Source organism: Acanthopagrus latus, chromosome 21 (genome assembly GCF_904848185.1).
Source record: "Acanthopagrus latus isolate v.2019 chromosome 21, fAcaLat1.1, whole genome shotgun sequence".
In the NCBI taxonomy this organism is placed as follows: domain Eukaryota; kingdom Metazoa; phylum Chordata; class Actinopteri; order Spariformes; family Sparidae; genus Acanthopagrus; species Acanthopagrus latus.
In genome coordinates this window covers 18,311,576-18,329,621 of record NC_051059.1, presented here as the reverse complement: position 1 = coordinate 18,329,621, position 18,046 = coordinate 18,311,576, and the positions used below count along the sequence as shown (strand labels likewise).

General features: G+C 41.9%; 1 protein-coding gene across 1 annotated transcript in view; it reads right to left on the bottom strand.

The window, feature by feature from the left end:
* Window positions 1-449: 449 nt before the first annotated feature.
* The window catches only part of slc22a23 (solute carrier family 22 member 23), a 40,485-nt gene continuing 22,888 nt past the window's right edge, over window positions 450-18,046 (bottom strand). The window contains exons 4-10 of the mRNA XM_037084041.1: window positions 15,611-15,779; window positions 13,851-13,978; window positions 9,915-10,017; window positions 8,927-9,162; window positions 8,031-8,063; window positions 6,123-6,246; window positions 450-5,323 (exon numbers count right to left, since the gene is read on the bottom strand). Of these exons, the coding sequence (XP_036939936.1) occupies window positions 3,799-5,323; window positions 6,123-6,246; window positions 8,031-8,063; window positions 8,927-9,162; window positions 9,915-10,017; window positions 13,851-13,978; window positions 15,611-15,779 (2,318 nt within the window). The 3' untranslated portion in view covers window positions 450-3,798. The remainder of the gene's footprint in view (window positions 5,324-6,122; window positions 6,247-8,030; window positions 8,064-8,926; window positions 9,163-9,914; window positions 10,018-13,850; window positions 13,979-15,610; window positions 15,780-18,046) is intronic.

Here is an 18,046-nt window from a genome sequence, read left to right as displayed (position 1 = left end):
AAAAGTAAAAAAATAATAATAATAATAATAAAAAATGAAGGAGGGCTGCACAGTGGCCCAGTGGCTAGCACTGCTGCCTCACAGCTAGAAGATCGCCGGTTCGCGTCCCGGTTGGGACGCCTGGGATCTTTCTGTGTGAAGTTTGTATGTTCTCCCTGTGCAAGCGTGGGTTTTCACCGGGTACTCCGGCTTCCTCCCACAGTCCAAAAACATACTGAGGTTAATTGATTATTCTAAATTGTCCGTAGGTGTGAATGAGAGTGTGGTTGTTCGTCTCTATGTGTAGCCCTGCGATAGACTGGCGACCTGTCCAGGGTGTCCCCTGCCTTCGCCCTAAGTCAGCTGGGATAGGCTCCAGCCCCCCCGCGACCCTGCAGAGGATTAAGCGGCGTACATATAATGTGTACAGATGATGGATGGATGGAAAAAATGAAGGACTCACTGATATCCACAGTTGATCAATAAATAGTGGTTTATTTTAACAACAGGTATGGCTTATATACAAGTGCATTATGTTTGTTAAAACAAAACAAAACAAAAAATGAAACCAAACAATTGGAAATTATAAATGGTACAATCCATGGTTTTTACATTCATTCAAGTCTCCCCATCGAGAGATTCTGAGTCGCACGGTTGAGAGAAGCAAAACCTGAAATGTGTACACTAGGGACTTCATGTCTCTGAGACTCTTATCTAACCAAGTTCAGAACTATTCACCAGTCCATTATGATCTATGATCCTTCATCTTATCAAAAACTGGGTGTCCAGTCCACACGTTTACTATTTACAAAGGCATAACCCATTCTTCTTCTTTTTTTTTTGCTTTTCCACTGTCTTCAAGTCTACCTCTACCGCTGGTGCTAACATTGCTTTGGATTGCTTTTTACTTTAATATTTTTACTCCAAATAAAGTCAAACCAAATGCATACAGGTGTCACAGCCCCAATCAGCACCGTAAAATAGCTGCATGGGAGTGGAAAGTGGAAAATGGAAGCAACAGATCTCAGAGAAGACACTGGATGTATTTGTGCTGTGTTTTTTTGTCTTTACACTGGTGTTGCTTGGGGCTTTTCTTTTTTGGCAATACACAGTTCGATTTCTGCAATATGCACATCGAGACAGACAGACACCAACACATCAACAGAACGAGTACTCCGAGCAATGTGACAATACCGACCACTGCAGTCACCACACTCGCTACAGCAGATGCCAAGAATTCCTCATTAAATCCAGTGTCAACACCCCGTTCCACAAAGTAGGTTAAATGTGGGTCTATTGCAAAAGTTAATGTGTGTTTCTGTAGTCAAAATCCCACTCCATTTTCCCTTTTTATTATTTTTTTTCTTTTTATGTCAAGACGCCAAGCTCCACCAATATTTGACATCACATGTTTGCAGGGCATTGTGCTTTGAGGCTTAGCAGCATGGCATGTTACATGTTTAACGTTGGGGTGAATCTCCCAGCTGAAATGGAAGTTGGTTGGCGGCAATGATCGAAAATAGAGCTCTCACCACAAACACTAGCAAGGTTTGCTCAATCAATTAGCAGACCGAAAGATATGTAGCTTTTGTCAGTGCACACTTCGAATTTTGGTGAGTAAAAAGTACCTGTAAGGCTCTCGTAAAAGCGTACCAACGCAAAGGTGTGAACAACAGGAAGTCTTCTGTCAAACTCCTGAACGACACCCTCACGGATCCACCAATACTTCCTGGATGAATGCAATATGACGAGTGTGGGAGAGTTATTAAATCACATTTGAAATGACAAGACATCATTCAGTTGGCTCTTTAAGTTTTACAGTAATGTGTAGTTATTATTATTTAGCATTATTATTATTATCGTTGTAAACAGTGGTCTATCAGTAATCGTGTGTCCTTACAACCTCTGATGCACAAAGTGCGTAAGTACAACTGTCGAGTTACGCACAGTATTGAATCAAGTACAACGCTGTCCACATGTGGACGCAGGCTTTGGAAGAGAAAGTGCCTCCTTAAGCAAGAAGTCCGTCAAATTCATGAGTATAAATAGGTTTGTCTATCTATAATTAAAAAAGGTGCATTATGTAAGAATCTGCAGGGGGCGGCATATCACCCAGGCACCAACATGCTGCTCCTAACTGGTAGCTGCTTTAGCTCAGTTAGCATTGCAGCTAGCAGTTAGAAGCATGGGGACTGGGCAACGGTTCAACTTTACACCACTTGCACATGAGCTTTGGACCAGGACGGGCCAGGGCTAGCTGGTTAGCACGCTAACCTCAGCGGATATCTCTGCAGCTACAGCGCACAGACGTCGTAATTTCAAAAAGTGCCGCTTCTGATGAAGTTCTCAGCTAAAATTCTTACATACTGCCCCTTTAAAGATTTCAGCTGCATTTTAAAATGTCAATTCGACAACTGTATGAACTATTGCATTTCTGTAAGGTAAACTCGTGAATGTATGAACACACCGACATACATGAACCATGACTTGAGAAAAAAACACACTGAAGTTTAGTGATGCAGTCGAAACATTTTGTCATCCACTGGTTTTCATTTTTCAAAAAAATAGCTTTTTGTGTCTTTTCAAGGCTTTGCTTTAAGGTTTTTGTTTTACTGATACGTTTCACGATTATTTTTCATGCTTTTGTCCCAACTGCAAAAGAATAAAGTTGCCACCACACAGAGGTGGCACAAATACTGTAAGAATGAAGTATAGGTTTGTACAATAAGGGCACGCCATGGGAGATTATTCAAAATAATACTTAGTCTTTTTTTTGTTTGTTTTTGTTTTTTTTAGAAAAAAGACTGAATCAAGCTCAACAACTAATTAGGCATTTACTTACAATATCACATTTACAAATAAAAGCATTTGCATACCATATATTTCATTGACCGAAACGTTTTGGAAAAATAAAAGTTTCTTCAGACCGACAAAATATGGGTCATTCTTTTTCTCAAATGTCGCTGTTTCACACGATGAACCAGGTGTCGATGAAAGCAATTCAGCCTTCTCAATTTTCAGTTCCAATTTATCAACACTCAGTCTTCTATTCATTTCGATAAATGATTTAGTACTTTTGTATTTGTTTATGTGGATTGAAGTGAGCCACATTTCAGTCTATGGCAGGGGGGCTGCACTAAACAGTATTTCCCCAAACAGGCAAATACTGCATTTACACAAATTTTTTTTGGCACTATGTCTACATTTAATTTTGGTCAGAGTTGTTTTTTTGGCGTTTGTATTTAGAAAAAAAAAAAAAAACCCAATTTGGATTGTTTACCTCTGTGACGGCAAAAAATACTTGTAACATTCAGATTTTTTTGTTTGTCCATACAGGTAAGGCGATATTTTTATACAAATATGTTAGATGGACACTTGATTTGAGCGAAAAGTACCAATGATTAGAGTTTTTTTTTTCTTGTTTGTTTGTTTTTAGCATCATTGCATTTTTCGCCAGTCCTCTCAGTGATTGTGGGTATAGTTGTAAGTCTCTTTGACAGACAGTGATTTCCCATTTCATTTACATCAAAGTAGTTTATAGGCTGGTGATTTCCAGTGACATTCGGAAAAGAGCAGAAGATACTGTCACATTGTCACAAACCAGCCTCTGGCACTCTCTCACTTGCGTGGTCTCGTTTATTGGCTAAATTCGGGAAGGAGGGGACACCGAGAAACGTACAGCGGCTCCCTAAGAAGACACGTCTACTCAACTCCAACTCCTGGAGTCTGAGCAGGACAGTTCGCGACCCCCCCTTCTCGGTCATTCGTCTGGCATGGGGGCTGCTTCCTCAGCAACCGTAAAGCTTCTTTTTTCCTGCATCATGATGACGCCACACTGTTGACAGTGTTGTTTTCTGTGCTGGTGCTATCCCTGATGGGGAGGACACCAGAGTCTATGGGGGAGGAGACGGTGCAGTCAATTAGAGAGGGTGGAGTTGCTTCTGTAGAGCCTGAATCTGTGATGGGATCTATGGCGAGGGGAGCAGATGAATCCTGCACGGGCTCCACAATGTCTGTGAGAGTGGTCGATTCCGGAGTGGAGGTGTGCACAATGTCTGTGACGGGGAGGATGGTAGGAACCGGCGCAGCCGTGCTGACAACATCTACGACAGGGGGAGTGGAAGAGTCTGCTGAGAGCATGGGGTCAATAGGTGGAGTGGGAGGGGGAGTGGGTGAAGGGGAAACAGAGATGGGACTAGGGGGAGTAGGGGAAGGAGGAGATATATCATTAACACAGGGAGAGGTAGAGTCTAACTGCGGCAGTTGGGAGTCTATGACGAGAGGTACGGGGGAGTCTCTAGATGTAGATTCGTCTACTATTTCTAACTGGATGGGAATGTCAGAGTGTGGGCTAATGGAGGGTGGAGGGCCAGAGGTGGTGTTGCAGTCTGTCATCTGAACGGGGGAGGGGGCCGGGGATGGAGGGAGACTTTCATGCATAGATGGAGTAGGGGAGCCTGCTAACGTGACGTGGGCGTCCTCGTGCAAAGGTACGTCGAATTTCGGGGTGATACCCTCGATGTCATTGGCCAGCAGGACAGGGGATTCTAAGGTGGTGCTTGGCGGGGGTTCGATGATGGGTGTGGTGCAGATCAATAACGAGGCAGGAACAGTTCCACAGGGAGTGGAAGGGTCTACTGAAGGGGCAGGGGCAGCAGCTGACTCCTTTGTCGGGGAAGGACCGATGTCGTTCATTTCAGGAACAGCAGAATTCATCAGTGGATCAACAGGATCCGAGACTGTTGCTGGAGCTTCTTCAGCGTCGGCTAAAAGTGGGTCTGTGATGCACGGTTTGTGTAAAGGAGTAGAAGACAGCAGGTGCTCCTTGCTAGCATGTATTACTCCATCTTTATCCAGGGCGGTCGTGGGTAAAGATGACACTGAGTGACCATTGGGGTCTTTAGGTTGCGTCTTGCAGGGGTGCACCTCCATGAATGCTGGAGCGGACACATCCGCGACCGACGGAGCGGTCAAGTCGACAGCTGAAGAGGCGGTGGAGTCCATGGTGGACACGACAGTGGTGGCTGCCTCGTGGAGGGGTGTGTCATGCACCCTGGTGTAGTCCCTGCTGCTCTCTGATTGAGCCAGCAAGAGACGCTGTTCCCCAGGCTTCCTCGGGGGAAGGAGGGGTTGGCGAGTGTAGCTCTCGCCGTCAGCCAGGGTCTCAGGGAGGGGCTGGTAGCGCGTCTCGGGGAGCAGAAGAATGCAGATGATGCAGATGAGTGTGCAGCAGGCAAAGATGATGTGGTGAAGGAAGTAGCCCTTCTGATTGTGGAGCTCCATGATGGGGGCCGTCAGCATGCCGAACCCGGCGCTGGCTAGGACCAGGCCCAGACCACCGCCCCTACGATGAGATGGAACATGTGATTACAGGGGAGGATTCAGGATTTATGATCACACATAAAACCTCATAAACCTCCTGAAAACTAATGGGGAAGACTGTTCACCAACATTACAGTGAACCATGATTTACATGTTGTCCTAAAGAACTGTCACCTAAATCATTTCCAGGTGGGGAAGCCCTTTATTTCTGTTGTATGCCTCTGTTGACTCTATGCCATTTTATCAAACAGCGGCAGAGTGTGCTGCAGTACCACCAAACGCCCTCCTCTACATGCAAGGCCATTCCTCTCCTGTAGCTGCCTGAGTCTACCAGCAGGGGTCGCCGTTGAAGCAACTGTCAGCAGAGCAACAACACCCTTTACATAACCCCAGATAATGAACATCCAGTGCTGTGTCATATATTCTCAGCGGACATTTGCTAATTTGTACAAAGATGTGGATTACATTTGACACTGAACTGTGAGAGTCATGAGGAGCGTCATCTCAGTGAGTTCAATAATTTCATCCCCTCGTTTAACAGGAGGTGGAGCAGCTAATCCATCTGCAGGAACATGTGATGCAATGGAAACCAACCTCAGTGTTAACTGAATTATAAGCTTATCAGGACGATAGAAAGAGCACTTTCTATTTCTGCAATGCATTTACCTTTAAACATTTACTAACAGCCTGTGAACTGATGGCATGCTGTACATAACTGTGCTGTGCAATGATCGTGCTACACATTAACACAGCTGCTTCTCTCCTCAAGTGTAAAAGCAAATTTCTTTTCGGCTCGGTCCCTGTGTTTTCAGTGGGCTTACCTGATCACAGTGGGTGTGATCTCAGCGCAGAAGAAGATGCTCAAGTTGCTGACCGCGTGGGAGGAAAACATGCCGATGATGGAGAAGGCGACGGAGAAGTTCTTATTCAGCGTACCTGAGTTATCTGCAGACGGAAGCAGGAGAAACACACATGTGGACATTACACTCAGTGATCTATAAGGACAAGAGTGCTGCCCATGCACATAAAAGAGCAACGGGAGTGTGGAATTTCTCTACTTTTTTTAAGGGAAGGAGTATTTCCAAAATGCATGGAATATACTGTTTTGAATAATAAAATATACAGTCTAGTGTTTTAAAAGGTTTTTTAAACAATATGAAGAGACTGGAACTCTGGGAATTCCAATGGTGAAAATAGAGGATGTACAGAAGCGGAGAAAGTCCAGTGTATACCTAACCACTGCTGAATAATTCATGTTCAATTTCGAACACCACAGTTACACTAACAGTATCATTAAAATGTATTTAATAACTACAATCTAAATGTATGTGTCATATTTCATAGTTGTGGTTATAGATTTTTTGAAGTGGTGCAATATCACCAAGTACTTCAAATTCAGGAAGTTGACCGCGATTTCCAGTGACTCAATGGAACTTCTTTCTTGAATCACGTGACAGATGAGAAGTAATCTGATAGGACAGACGCCAGTGATTGATTCCCTCAAGTTCAGTTCTTTATTTGTTGAGGCTTGACATTTTTTAAATCTTGAGTTCTGGTGTCTGAATGTAATTCCTTGAACAGACTTTACATTTTCCAAACAGAATTTGACTGAAATTTAAAAGTTTGTTTGTTAGTTTAAACACTGACATTTATGCACCCTTAAATAAAGAACACTTAAATCAGGAGGTATGGACTAATTTCATAGTAGTGTTGTCCTGATACTAGATTTTCTGACTTCTATACAATAGATTGATAAATATCAATTTGATGCTGCTTTTGATACAAGAGGGAAAAAATGGCACATTTTGAATGGGGGCCCTCAATTTCAGTGTGTTAAGAAGTTAATTCAAGCTAAAATATTTCACTTCCATGAATTCAGTGGTATTTAAATTTCAATATCAAGTTTCCATAGGTTTTCAATTTCCAAATCAGGTACTAAGTTGCATATAATTTAAAATCTTAATGGCATTTCTTTGCTTCCGTAGTGTACTCCATACTGTATCACCTCACACTACTACAAAATCTGATTCAGCAAAAGTGGTTCCTGAAACTGGAACACTCAGAGGAAACTTGAGCATTTCAGACTTTGCATCTGGAAAACCTAGACGTAAAGCGGCAATACAAAAATTTGGTTAAACAAAATGTAATGGTTTCCCAGCGGTGATGTTTATGTTGATGATTTTTTTGAGGAATTGCCTTGTACAGAAATAACCCATTTAGGCCAAATATCATTTGAATACAGTGTTTTTCTCTCTGAGTAAGACATGCTGAAGATGGCATAAAGCGGATCAGAGGAGAGTGCTCTGTGATCAGCTCGTGCTTCCCACAGGGGGATTAGACAGGAGAGAATAAAGAGACTGATAAAGAGAATAAGAACAGTGAAGGAAGGCTGGTTGTGAGATTTCTGTAACAAAGAGGCTCGCCCTCTTCAACACAAAATGGGATAAATAAGTGAAAAGCTAGCCATAATTACATCTCGGACTTCATCATGTGTCTCTGCAGGGTTTTGTACACATCTAATGAAATACTACAGGATGCCTGAATGCAGCACATGTTCTGAAAACCTCATCAAGATAGTGGAGTGGATGGCTAAACAATTTATTTCACACTTCAGAATGTGAGGCTGATAACAATGATAGTGGAACAACACAGAGGCAGAACAGTTGTTGATCTGCTTATCAAGCCGAATACAAGACCTCAAAATAAGAGAAATAAAGAGTCAATCCTACCTATATTCAGATGGTTACTGTACTTCCCCAGCACTAGAGGAGAACAAAAGAGAAAAACAGATATGGATCAGTGATGAAGCACAAAACAGTACACTCAGATGTAAATTCAATCCAGAGTCAAACATTAGACACAAAAACATGCACACATGTTGGCGGAGGCTTGTCGACACACTTTCAACTTCAAACGGGAGCGTGAAACATGAGCATAACCTTGATGTGTTGACTCTGGTTAAACATTAAGTCACGCTCATTTGTAACTGAATAAACTGACTTGTGTACTGTTTTTTGGTACACATTGACTAAAACAGTTGTTTTTAATCATGTTCGCCAACTCTATTACAACTACTAAAGCTAAATAGGGCCCGGACGTAGTTCACTCACAACACGGACTGTTAGCACTTAAAGCACATGTGTAGGAGATGCAGGACTTAACCTTAACCCTAACCTAACCTAACCTAACCCTAATGTTCAGAATCAAATCAGTATTTAATGTCATGAATTGGAAATAGGGAGGTACTGTTGTTTTTTAGCTTCCTCTACGTAAATATGGGTAAAAATTACGTTTCTAGGTGACTATTTTCTTCCTGAATTAATCTTTCTTGGACAATAATTGATCTTTATGGCACAAAAAAATATGATATGACGCTTTTGATACACAGACATTACTTTGTAGTACAGAGAGCATCGGTTATTTGTTAGTTTTGTGTCTTTGTTGGTTTTGTTGACAAATTGAACCATACAACAGCAGCAGCCTTTTCATTTAATTCTTCTTTAAAGAGAAGCCAAGAGCCCTTAAATACTTTAGAGCCTGTTATGGAGTTTCTTCAAAACTGATATTCACATCAAATAAACATCATCCTGCCGCGGTGGCGACGTGTTCCTCGTAAAGTACTCACAATTGAGCAGGCCCAGCTGCAGCAGCGACGCCAGGGCAGTGATGATCATAAACATGAGAAGGCCACCGCGCCGGCCCATCAGGCCCACCGCCGGGCACAGCGCTATGCAGGAGGCCACCGCAATGCCCGCCATGGTGTAATAATCTGCATAGAAGTTATGGAACATCGTCGTCTCCTGAACCTCGTTGTCCATCATGCTGCGGGCGAAGCAGTGGTGGATCCCATAGCCTGTTAGCCTGCGTAGAGAAGAGACACATGGCAAACTGGTGAGGTGGGAAAACATTTAAGAGGATACAGTGCATTTGTTTATAGGATATTAGTAGTCCAAGTATGTAGAAGTAGGAGAGAAATAATAAAACGAAGAGGGGAGGGGGATTAAACACAGAGAGGAGAAGACACCGAGAGATCCAAGCAAAGATGAGGAGTTTGGATGGAGACGGAAAAGGAAGCAGGACCAGGTTTTTAATCACATCTTCTCTCATTTCAACTTATGCACACATGTAAACACTGACTCACTGACACACAGGCACACACCCCACAAGCATACACGCACATAAAAACAGCAGCAAACACTCACACCCTCTCCCCTGGTTGTCTAATGTTTCATAAGGATACCGCTCATGCAAAATTTATGATGACTGGGAGAGTCAGGGACACCGTGCGCCGCCGAGGCAGAGCTAAAGCTGGGTCTCGCCAAGCCCGAGAAGAGGAGGTGAGATCCCAGTGGAGATGAAAAGAGAGAGCAGTACAAATATGGAAGGACAAAAGCATTGAGGGCTACTGATCAATGCTGTATCGAGCCTGCAGGTTTAAATAGTGGCATCTCAGCTGCACAAAATGGCGCTTCTGACTGGCATTGCCTCGCCCCGCATAGACACACAAGCATTTCCCTTTTTCTTTTTTTTTCCTCCTCTCTCAGTTTTCAGATCCTCCCACACACTTAACTTGACACGCAAACGTTCTAAGTACTAATGAGACAGGCACTTACGAGTTGACGCAGAGCACCACGATATTTTTCCACAGGTTCCTCGTCCCGACCATTTTGACGATGCACGTCTTTTTGGGTTTCTTTTGAAGAGCCCTCTGCAGTTCTGGAAAAAAACCCCAAACATGTTCACATCAGATCCTGCAAAACATATATGCAAATGTTGATCATTTTGAATATACCAAAGTGCAATGCAGTGCCTCAGTCTCTGTCGGACACCTGGTCACTGCCCACATTGATGCTTACTGTTTTTTTTTGCCTGTGTTTTTCCTGATGTTGTTTTATCAGCACGTGATTATTTCCAAATCATTAATCCAGCTTTTATTGAGATTTTAGTGATTGTATATACCTTTTCCTCCACAAAAAATAGTTCATATTCATAGTTTAAGCATGTAAATGAGTAAAACTAAAACCTGTAATATTTGTATATTTCTTTGTTCACACCGAAAACCATGAAACTTTTGACAGTTACCCCATAAAGTTTTGTTGAATGTCTGTGACAAAGAAATCTACTGAGGCAGAATATTTACTTTAGAAAAATTAAGTCAGTAATCCGTTTTCTCATACTGTAGCACTGTATTTGGACTCTGTACCGAAACGCTTGGCTCCTGTCTCTTTAAGGACCGCCCTCCTGAATACCCAGTCAGCGCTGATTGGTCGGCTAACACACGCCTGACCAGTCATCACTAACAACAACAGTGTAGCTGTGCTAAATCAATTCTGACATTCCAAACTATGCAGCAAGGCATACATTATGCAACTCTGTGACATCACACTAGGTCCAAGTCACAGAGTAAAGGCGGGGCTAATTATGAGGCGGTTCAGGAGCAGTGCACCTTTTTTAACTTTCAATGTCAATCACATGCACAAGAAAGTATATTTAACATTTAAGGAGAGGAAAAAAATCCTTTAAAACATAAAAATATGTCACATGTATTTATAAATGTAAGGTTCAGCCTATGAAAAATGAATGACTTTTGCATATCTCCCATTTGCATATCTGCCATTTACATGGATTCCAATACATCTATAATCATGTGATATAATCTTTATATACCCGTCAGGCTCCAGTTAATACATCGCGCCAGATAGCTTTCAGTTCAAAGGAAGGTTTGACAGCTGTCTGGGCTCTCCAAGGAGTCAAACAAGGACGTCTCTGATTTATTGTGACCACAGAAAAAAACTCCACATGTATTTTTAATGAGCACGTTTCATCCCACATGACCGCTCTCCCGCCGCTCTGTGAGACAGGTATGACAGCGCTCACCGAAGAACAGGAACAGTGCCTTAGAGGACAACACCCCAGAGCCGCGAGTGATATGAGGCATGGCACACATGGCTGGGATGTTTTGGTATCGGACTGCGGGTTGCCACAGAAACACACCTCTGGCTTTGCAGTACAATATGTTCATGTTGACTCAGGCATGTGACGGCATTCCACACCACTGCCTCAAGGTTATCTATGGCTGTATCGCTCAGGCTTTTCCAGTGGTTCCCTAACTGAGCTACAAACCTCTGTGTAAGACTATCCCTCCTGGGATCTACCGTATGCAAATCCACGCGTTCATTTTCCAAAGATGACCTCATCAGGGGTTTCACATGCATCGGTCATATCTCAATGCTTGAAAAAGAGCTCTGCTATACTGCCCTACAAAAGGCAGAGAGCTCATGAAAAGCTTAAGTTAAAGTTTTCAAGATAGCTGAATAAACTATAACAGATGGATAGGATTCCTTCATGTTTTGCCTTTTTTCACTATGTATTCCACCACAACAATATCACTGATGTTAGACCTTTTGGAAATATGATCAAAATGTCAACAAACAAAATGTGTCCTCTCAGCTTTCCACCCACAATTTATTTAGTATTTCTTGGAAACAATAACCTTAAAATATAAATAATAAATGATGAATATGTTTAAAGAGGCGATTCAAAAGTAGCCTGGCCACATTAAACCGTCAGAAAATGATCCAGATGTTACTGCCACTCTGCTAAGCTAATGTTAGGCTAGTTAATGTTTTCGCCGGACTAGTTAAGCCGTTTTCACCCCCCAAGACTGGAATTATGTTCTGCCTTATTACGCAAGATATCAAACTAATTCACCAAGATGTTACTCAACCAAAATTTGTAAATAATTTACCAGTTATCAGGCTTTAGTAATGGCTAACTGTGGCAATCTCTAGCTAGCTTTAACAAGATTGGGCTCTCTTGCGGCAAACCGTGTATAAGGTTTGACTTTTAGCTTTGTTTTGTTCACATGCACATTTAACCTGCTTTTGTCTTTGTGATTATACATTCATAACCTAAACGGACACAAAAAAAATGTCAACAAATCAGATTTTGATCTTAACTAAGAAAATATTTTTGGCTTTTTTGAACAGCAACAAGAACATTTAGTTCCCCTTAATTTATGTAGTGCCGAGCAGTTTATAGTAGGAAATATTACAGTAAGGGCCGGGGACATCCAGTCACTATAAAAATAAGAGTTGATGAATTATTGTATATAGCACTGTACTTTTTTTAATGCTGCATCAGCAAACAGTCTTTGTGTTCTGCAGTCAATTTCACACCAAGTAGTTCCTCCTTTCCTTTCCCAGCAGTGACACTATAGTGTCACTAAGTTTATTGATAAATACAGCAAGCAATGACAGGACAGAGATGAAAAAATTATATTACAGTAAACAGCACTGTTAAAGGGTAATCTGGGTATTTTTATGCCTGGCCTTATTTTATTTTCTACTTTTTAAACATATTTTAGGCTCTAAATGACTAATAGGGACAAAAAGTTTTAGACTTGGTCCAGTAGATCTCCTCAGTGCCCGTCAAAGTTTGTCCACTTACTCTAAGAGCAACCTTAAGACCTTCCTTTTTAGGCTGGCTTTTAGCTGAATTCTATTTATTAATTGGTTTTTATCCTGCTTAAACCTGGTTTTGTGCTATTTATCTATTCACTTACTATTCATTTATTCATTTTAATTATTCTGTTTTACCTTGTTTTACTTTATTTATAATTTACTTATTCATTTTATCAATTAAAAAGTTTTAGACTCCTAACCTCCTTCAGTATCTTATCATTCTTAGTCTTAGAGTTTTATTATTTTATCTTGTCTCCTCAGTGTCTCCTCAGCGAAATATGTCGATAGCATTTCCTCCATTCCGCAGTACCTGTTGTTAGTGCCCTGTTTTATTTATTACCATTTATTTATTTATTATCACTTACTCTTTTATTTTACTTATTGTATTTAAGAAGCTGTATATCTGTGTGTGTGAGTGAGAATGTGTGTGTGTGTGTGTGGGGGGGGGGGTGTTTTAATTGCTGCTATTTTAACTCTGTAAAGCACTTTGTGCAACATTACGATGTCTGAAAAGTGCTCTATAAATAAAGTCTGATTGATTGATTGATTGATTCTCAGGATCCCTCTAACCTTTGAGGAAAGAGTAAAACCATTTTATTCAACCACAAATGGCGCTTCTATCACCTTGTTCAAGGCCACCGGATTCCATTAACAAAAAGGGTAAAAAACAGCCTTTATATGAGTGTCAGAACTTATACCAGAATAACCCTTTAAAGCTCAGCACAGACACAAACTACTAGGACATTTAAAACCAGCACAGTCCACTCTTGCTCTTTGCCCCCAGACACAGTTAACCCCCGGGGTCAAAGTGCCCGACCTAAGTCCATCTGCCGTCTGCACACCAACATGTCAGCTCATGTCCAGCCAGCCAGGCTGTAATGAAATTAATGAACCATCTACGGTGTCATAATGTAATGTTCGACACCTGTTACTATGGCAACCAGACAGGAAAAGTGATATGGCCTTGTCAATCTGTGTAATTTAGGAAAAAGCACAGCCGGGGGGATACTACAACGAAGAAACAAAAAAAGCTTGGAAGAGGAATCGGTGAGGATTTTGTGGAAGATCAGCAATGTGTTTTGTTACCTGTGAGGATATTGTCAGCGTCGAGCTCCATGTTCACCCGGTTCTTCTTTGCTATATGTCCCATGATCCACTTGGAGCGACAGTACTGCTGCGTGGCCAGCAGCCAACGCAGTGACTCAGGGAAGATCCTGTCGAAAAAGACAAGGGATGTCCTTGTTAACAAGACGGGAAAAATGAGTCGAGATGAAACAAATCATCATTTCATCCGGCTGGTTAAACTCTCTCATACTCAGGGTTTGCATCTATTTGTCAACCAGTGTGTCATTTCAACACATGATGTTGGATAAAATGTAGAAAAACTAGATGTAAAAGTGTACTCTGAACTTCACTCAGACATACCAGCATACTATTTACAGGTGGAAAGATCTCGTATTAATCTCACCATATGTCTTTAACAGTGGGAACAATAATGTCACATGACTGCCAGCCATTGTTATCACTAGTTTTATTTGTTACACTCTATTATCTGGAAGCTGTGTTGCGTTGTGTGGCCCACATTCCTCCGAGTGGTTAAGTTTCAAGTTGCAGAAATATGTTGATTTAAGAACATGTCAGCAAAAAAACAATGCCTCATTTGCCTCTGTTGGTTGAATTTCTCAGAAGCAGATGTCTGCGTGAGAAAAAAGTGTATGATTCACGATCTTGCACTAGCGTGGTTTCAAGTGTGTTATTTCCCCAAATCAGCAGACTACGATCACCTGCAGTGTTGAACTCTTTAGCCCGATCAGCTGTATTTTTATGTCCGCAGTGTCAGCCATTTTATGGGTGATGAGTCCGGCTTGTGCCCATAAACACTGTCTGGCTTGATCGTGAAAGTCAACATGGGTCCATGCTTTTGAAATTCCCAGAATCCTCTTGTGAGGGCTGACTCAAGCTTGATTATGCAATTGTGTATCTCAGCAGTGGGTGCTGTGCGGACAGCTCTGTTACATCTGTGGAAAGAGGCTACAGTGTTGGCTAGTTTGTGTCCACTGTCCAATGTCCAGTAATATCTAGGCGAAATATCAGTTTCACAACCGGCCTCATGTCCTTGAGTTCTTGCGTTTTCATTGCTCAGGGTAACACTCATCAGGACTCATCAGGCTCCTGCACATAATCATTGTGGAAACCCCCATCAATCCCCTTTCGGTTCTGCTCTCTGTGCCCTACACTGATTGAAGTGCATGATATCAGCAGTATTGATGCTGATTAGTGAGTACGTCTGACTGTTTCTGAGTGGAAACCCCCTTTTGTTCTTCAGGTACACCACTACAGAAAGCCAAGGTTTCTGGTGTGTGAGAAAATCTATACTCCTCGATTTTCTTCTGCTGGCTTTGAACACATCAGCACCGCTTTGGATCATCGTGCATCACGGGTAGGGTAAATAGAAGCGAATACACGAGCATTTACAGCCTGTGCTTTAGCAAAATGGACTGCAGTGGTAGAGGTCAGAGAAAATGAGTCAGCAGACATTACTTTTAATTCAGTGGGGAATTCACTGCTGAGAAATGTCCTTCGAGGTAAGTCTTTCTTCACCTCTGTGTTCAAATCAAGTAAATCTGCTAAAGGACTGTTGGTTTAACAGAGTTTTATTTAGACTGTTAAAACACTGTTGCTTAGGATCTAACACGTAGAGTTTTATCACAGATGGCACCACATATTTCAACAGTAGAAGGTCTCATGGAGAACTTAAACTGAAAAACACATTTTAAACTTGACCAGAATAAAACATTTTTAAGAAGGACACTAAAGTGCAGCAGATGCTCAGGTCTTTTCCTTACCAGATGTAGGACAGCATAAGCAGGAGGGGGCAGATGATGACAGCTTGGAGGACCTGCCAGTCACGGCAGAGGTATGCCACTCCAGGCATCAGCAGCTGACCACCCAACACCACAAAACTGGCCACCATGGTCATGGAAAAACGCCAACCTGGCAGGCACAGCTCGATCCCTGGCAGAGAGTACAAAGAGAGGAGGCGAAGAAAGAGGGAGCACATGTGTTATTAGGTTTTCCTGCAACGGGCGAAGACACAAAATGAGCGTGTAACCTATGGCAACAATGACAAAAACTAAAAAAATAATTAAAAGAAATTGTACGAAATAAAAAATCAAAGTTAGCTTGAGCGAGAGATAATAAGAATTTTTTTGGCACATCTGACCAAATAATGTCATCTAGGAAGATTTATAAGAGTAACACAACTTAACTCAAATGACAAAATATAATGTCAGTGATATCAGGCTTCGACAAACAAACACCAGCTAGCTTAGCACATTCATTGTAAACGCCATGAATACTAGCAACGACATATGAAACACATATTTCTCTAGTGGCGCAAGTAAAACATTTACAAAGCGCTAGCAGTTAAGTTAAATGTGTAGACTAACCTCTGTAGCTACTTTTTTAAAGTTATGCTCGTTTGTGACGCTATGGAGGTTTACAGTATACACAGCTGACTGCTTCTGATTGGACTGTGTTACAGACCTAACAACCTATTTAAATTATACTTAAGTCCAACTGAGGCATTTCCAAACGTTCATGATCCAACCCGTTCAGTCAATCACTAGTTTAAAATGAGCTAGTTGTTAATAAGAACATCACACTCGATAGTGCAACCTAGTCCAGGAGTATTTACGCAAATACAGAACAAGGCATCCGAACATCAGCTGGTTCTTTCCTCATGCTGACAGAAACAGGCCAGAGCTGATGAATCAACCATCAGACCACAACAACACCTGTGACTAGGTGAGGCAGACAGGCCCGAACATGGATCCTGACGGTGATGACGAGGAGAGGAGAGGAGAGGTGAACGTCGTTCTGATGCATAACAGACACCATTTTTCTCCCTGGCCATTACACATTATGACTACAACTGTATTGATATTGTGACGCTTAATGTGAAAGAAAAGGAACACTTCTCATCTAGCCTTCCCATAAGGTGGCAATTAAAAATGCCCCAAAGAAACGTGACAGGCACTCTTTAGAGCCAGTGTTTGGTTTATCCGTTCAGGGTTACTGTAGAAACAACGCAGTGCAACAAGGCAAGCTCACTGGAGGAGGAACCATTTCCTGTGTAGATGTAAAAGGCTCATGCTAAGCTAACGAAAACACAGCGAGTCTTCATTTTCAGCTGTATGGCTAACTTAGCTAACTAGCTTGGGGCACTCTGGTGATTTGCTGCGCCCCATTTGTCTTGAGTATCAATCTGACAGGTGGCCAATTCTTACATTACATCTTTAAACAAAATTATATCATAGTCCACTTCTGCTCCTAAAATGAATAAACTTTAAACAAGTTTTTATCGATTTCAAAATGTTTTTCACTTATTCTGAAAGAAAAACCACACGTTCTCTGGTTTAGGCTGCAAAAATGGAAGCATTTCCTGCTTTTATGGTTTCTGTCAGTTTAAATTTATAGTATTTACATAGCTTCTCTATTTGGTTTGACTAAAGAAGCAATTTAGAAAGGCGGAACACCTTGGACTCTGGGAAAGCTCTGACATTTTATAGAGTGCAAAGCTATTGATATGTCCTTGTATCAAACACAAAGTCACTTTGAGAGCAACAGTGCGTGTCAGATTTAGTTTGACATTAAATAAAGGCGATAAATCAGCATGTACAGTTGTTGTTCAGAGACAGTAGACAGACCAAAACAGTAGGCTGCTGTGAGAGTGAACTCGCTAGAAAGAGGTTCCTTGTACTCAATTCTCCTCTATCAGAATGGCACTGATTCATTCACCCCCCCATTAGCATGCACACCACACTGGCAGCCAGCGACCACAGACAGTCCAGCCCTTTAGTTACTGCAGTGTAGGGGATGGCTTCACATCAAACCGTGGAAAGCGAACACTACTGTAATGCTGCTATTCTCGCGCTGCCCAAATCTTTTTGTCCCGCTTCATTCATCCCTTTTTGTTGTACATCACTATTTCTTTCTTTCTTTTTTTTTTTTTCTTTTCTAATGGGTCCTTTCTAGTGCCCAGGAATGTGAGCAGTCTCCAGATGGGCTCTTTCAAGGTGACAAGGCCAGCATAATACAGTGGGTGTCGGTGGGCCCGCTTCATTCCAGTGGAAAAGACCGGAATTTCAATTAGGACTTGCCCCCTTCTGAGGACATGAATAATGCTCTCTGTTCACAGACACTATCGCAGCTGGAATGACAAAGCCAATGAGCTGAGAGCAGGGCGATGGGTGCAAGACCTGCTGAGTTTGAACCAACTA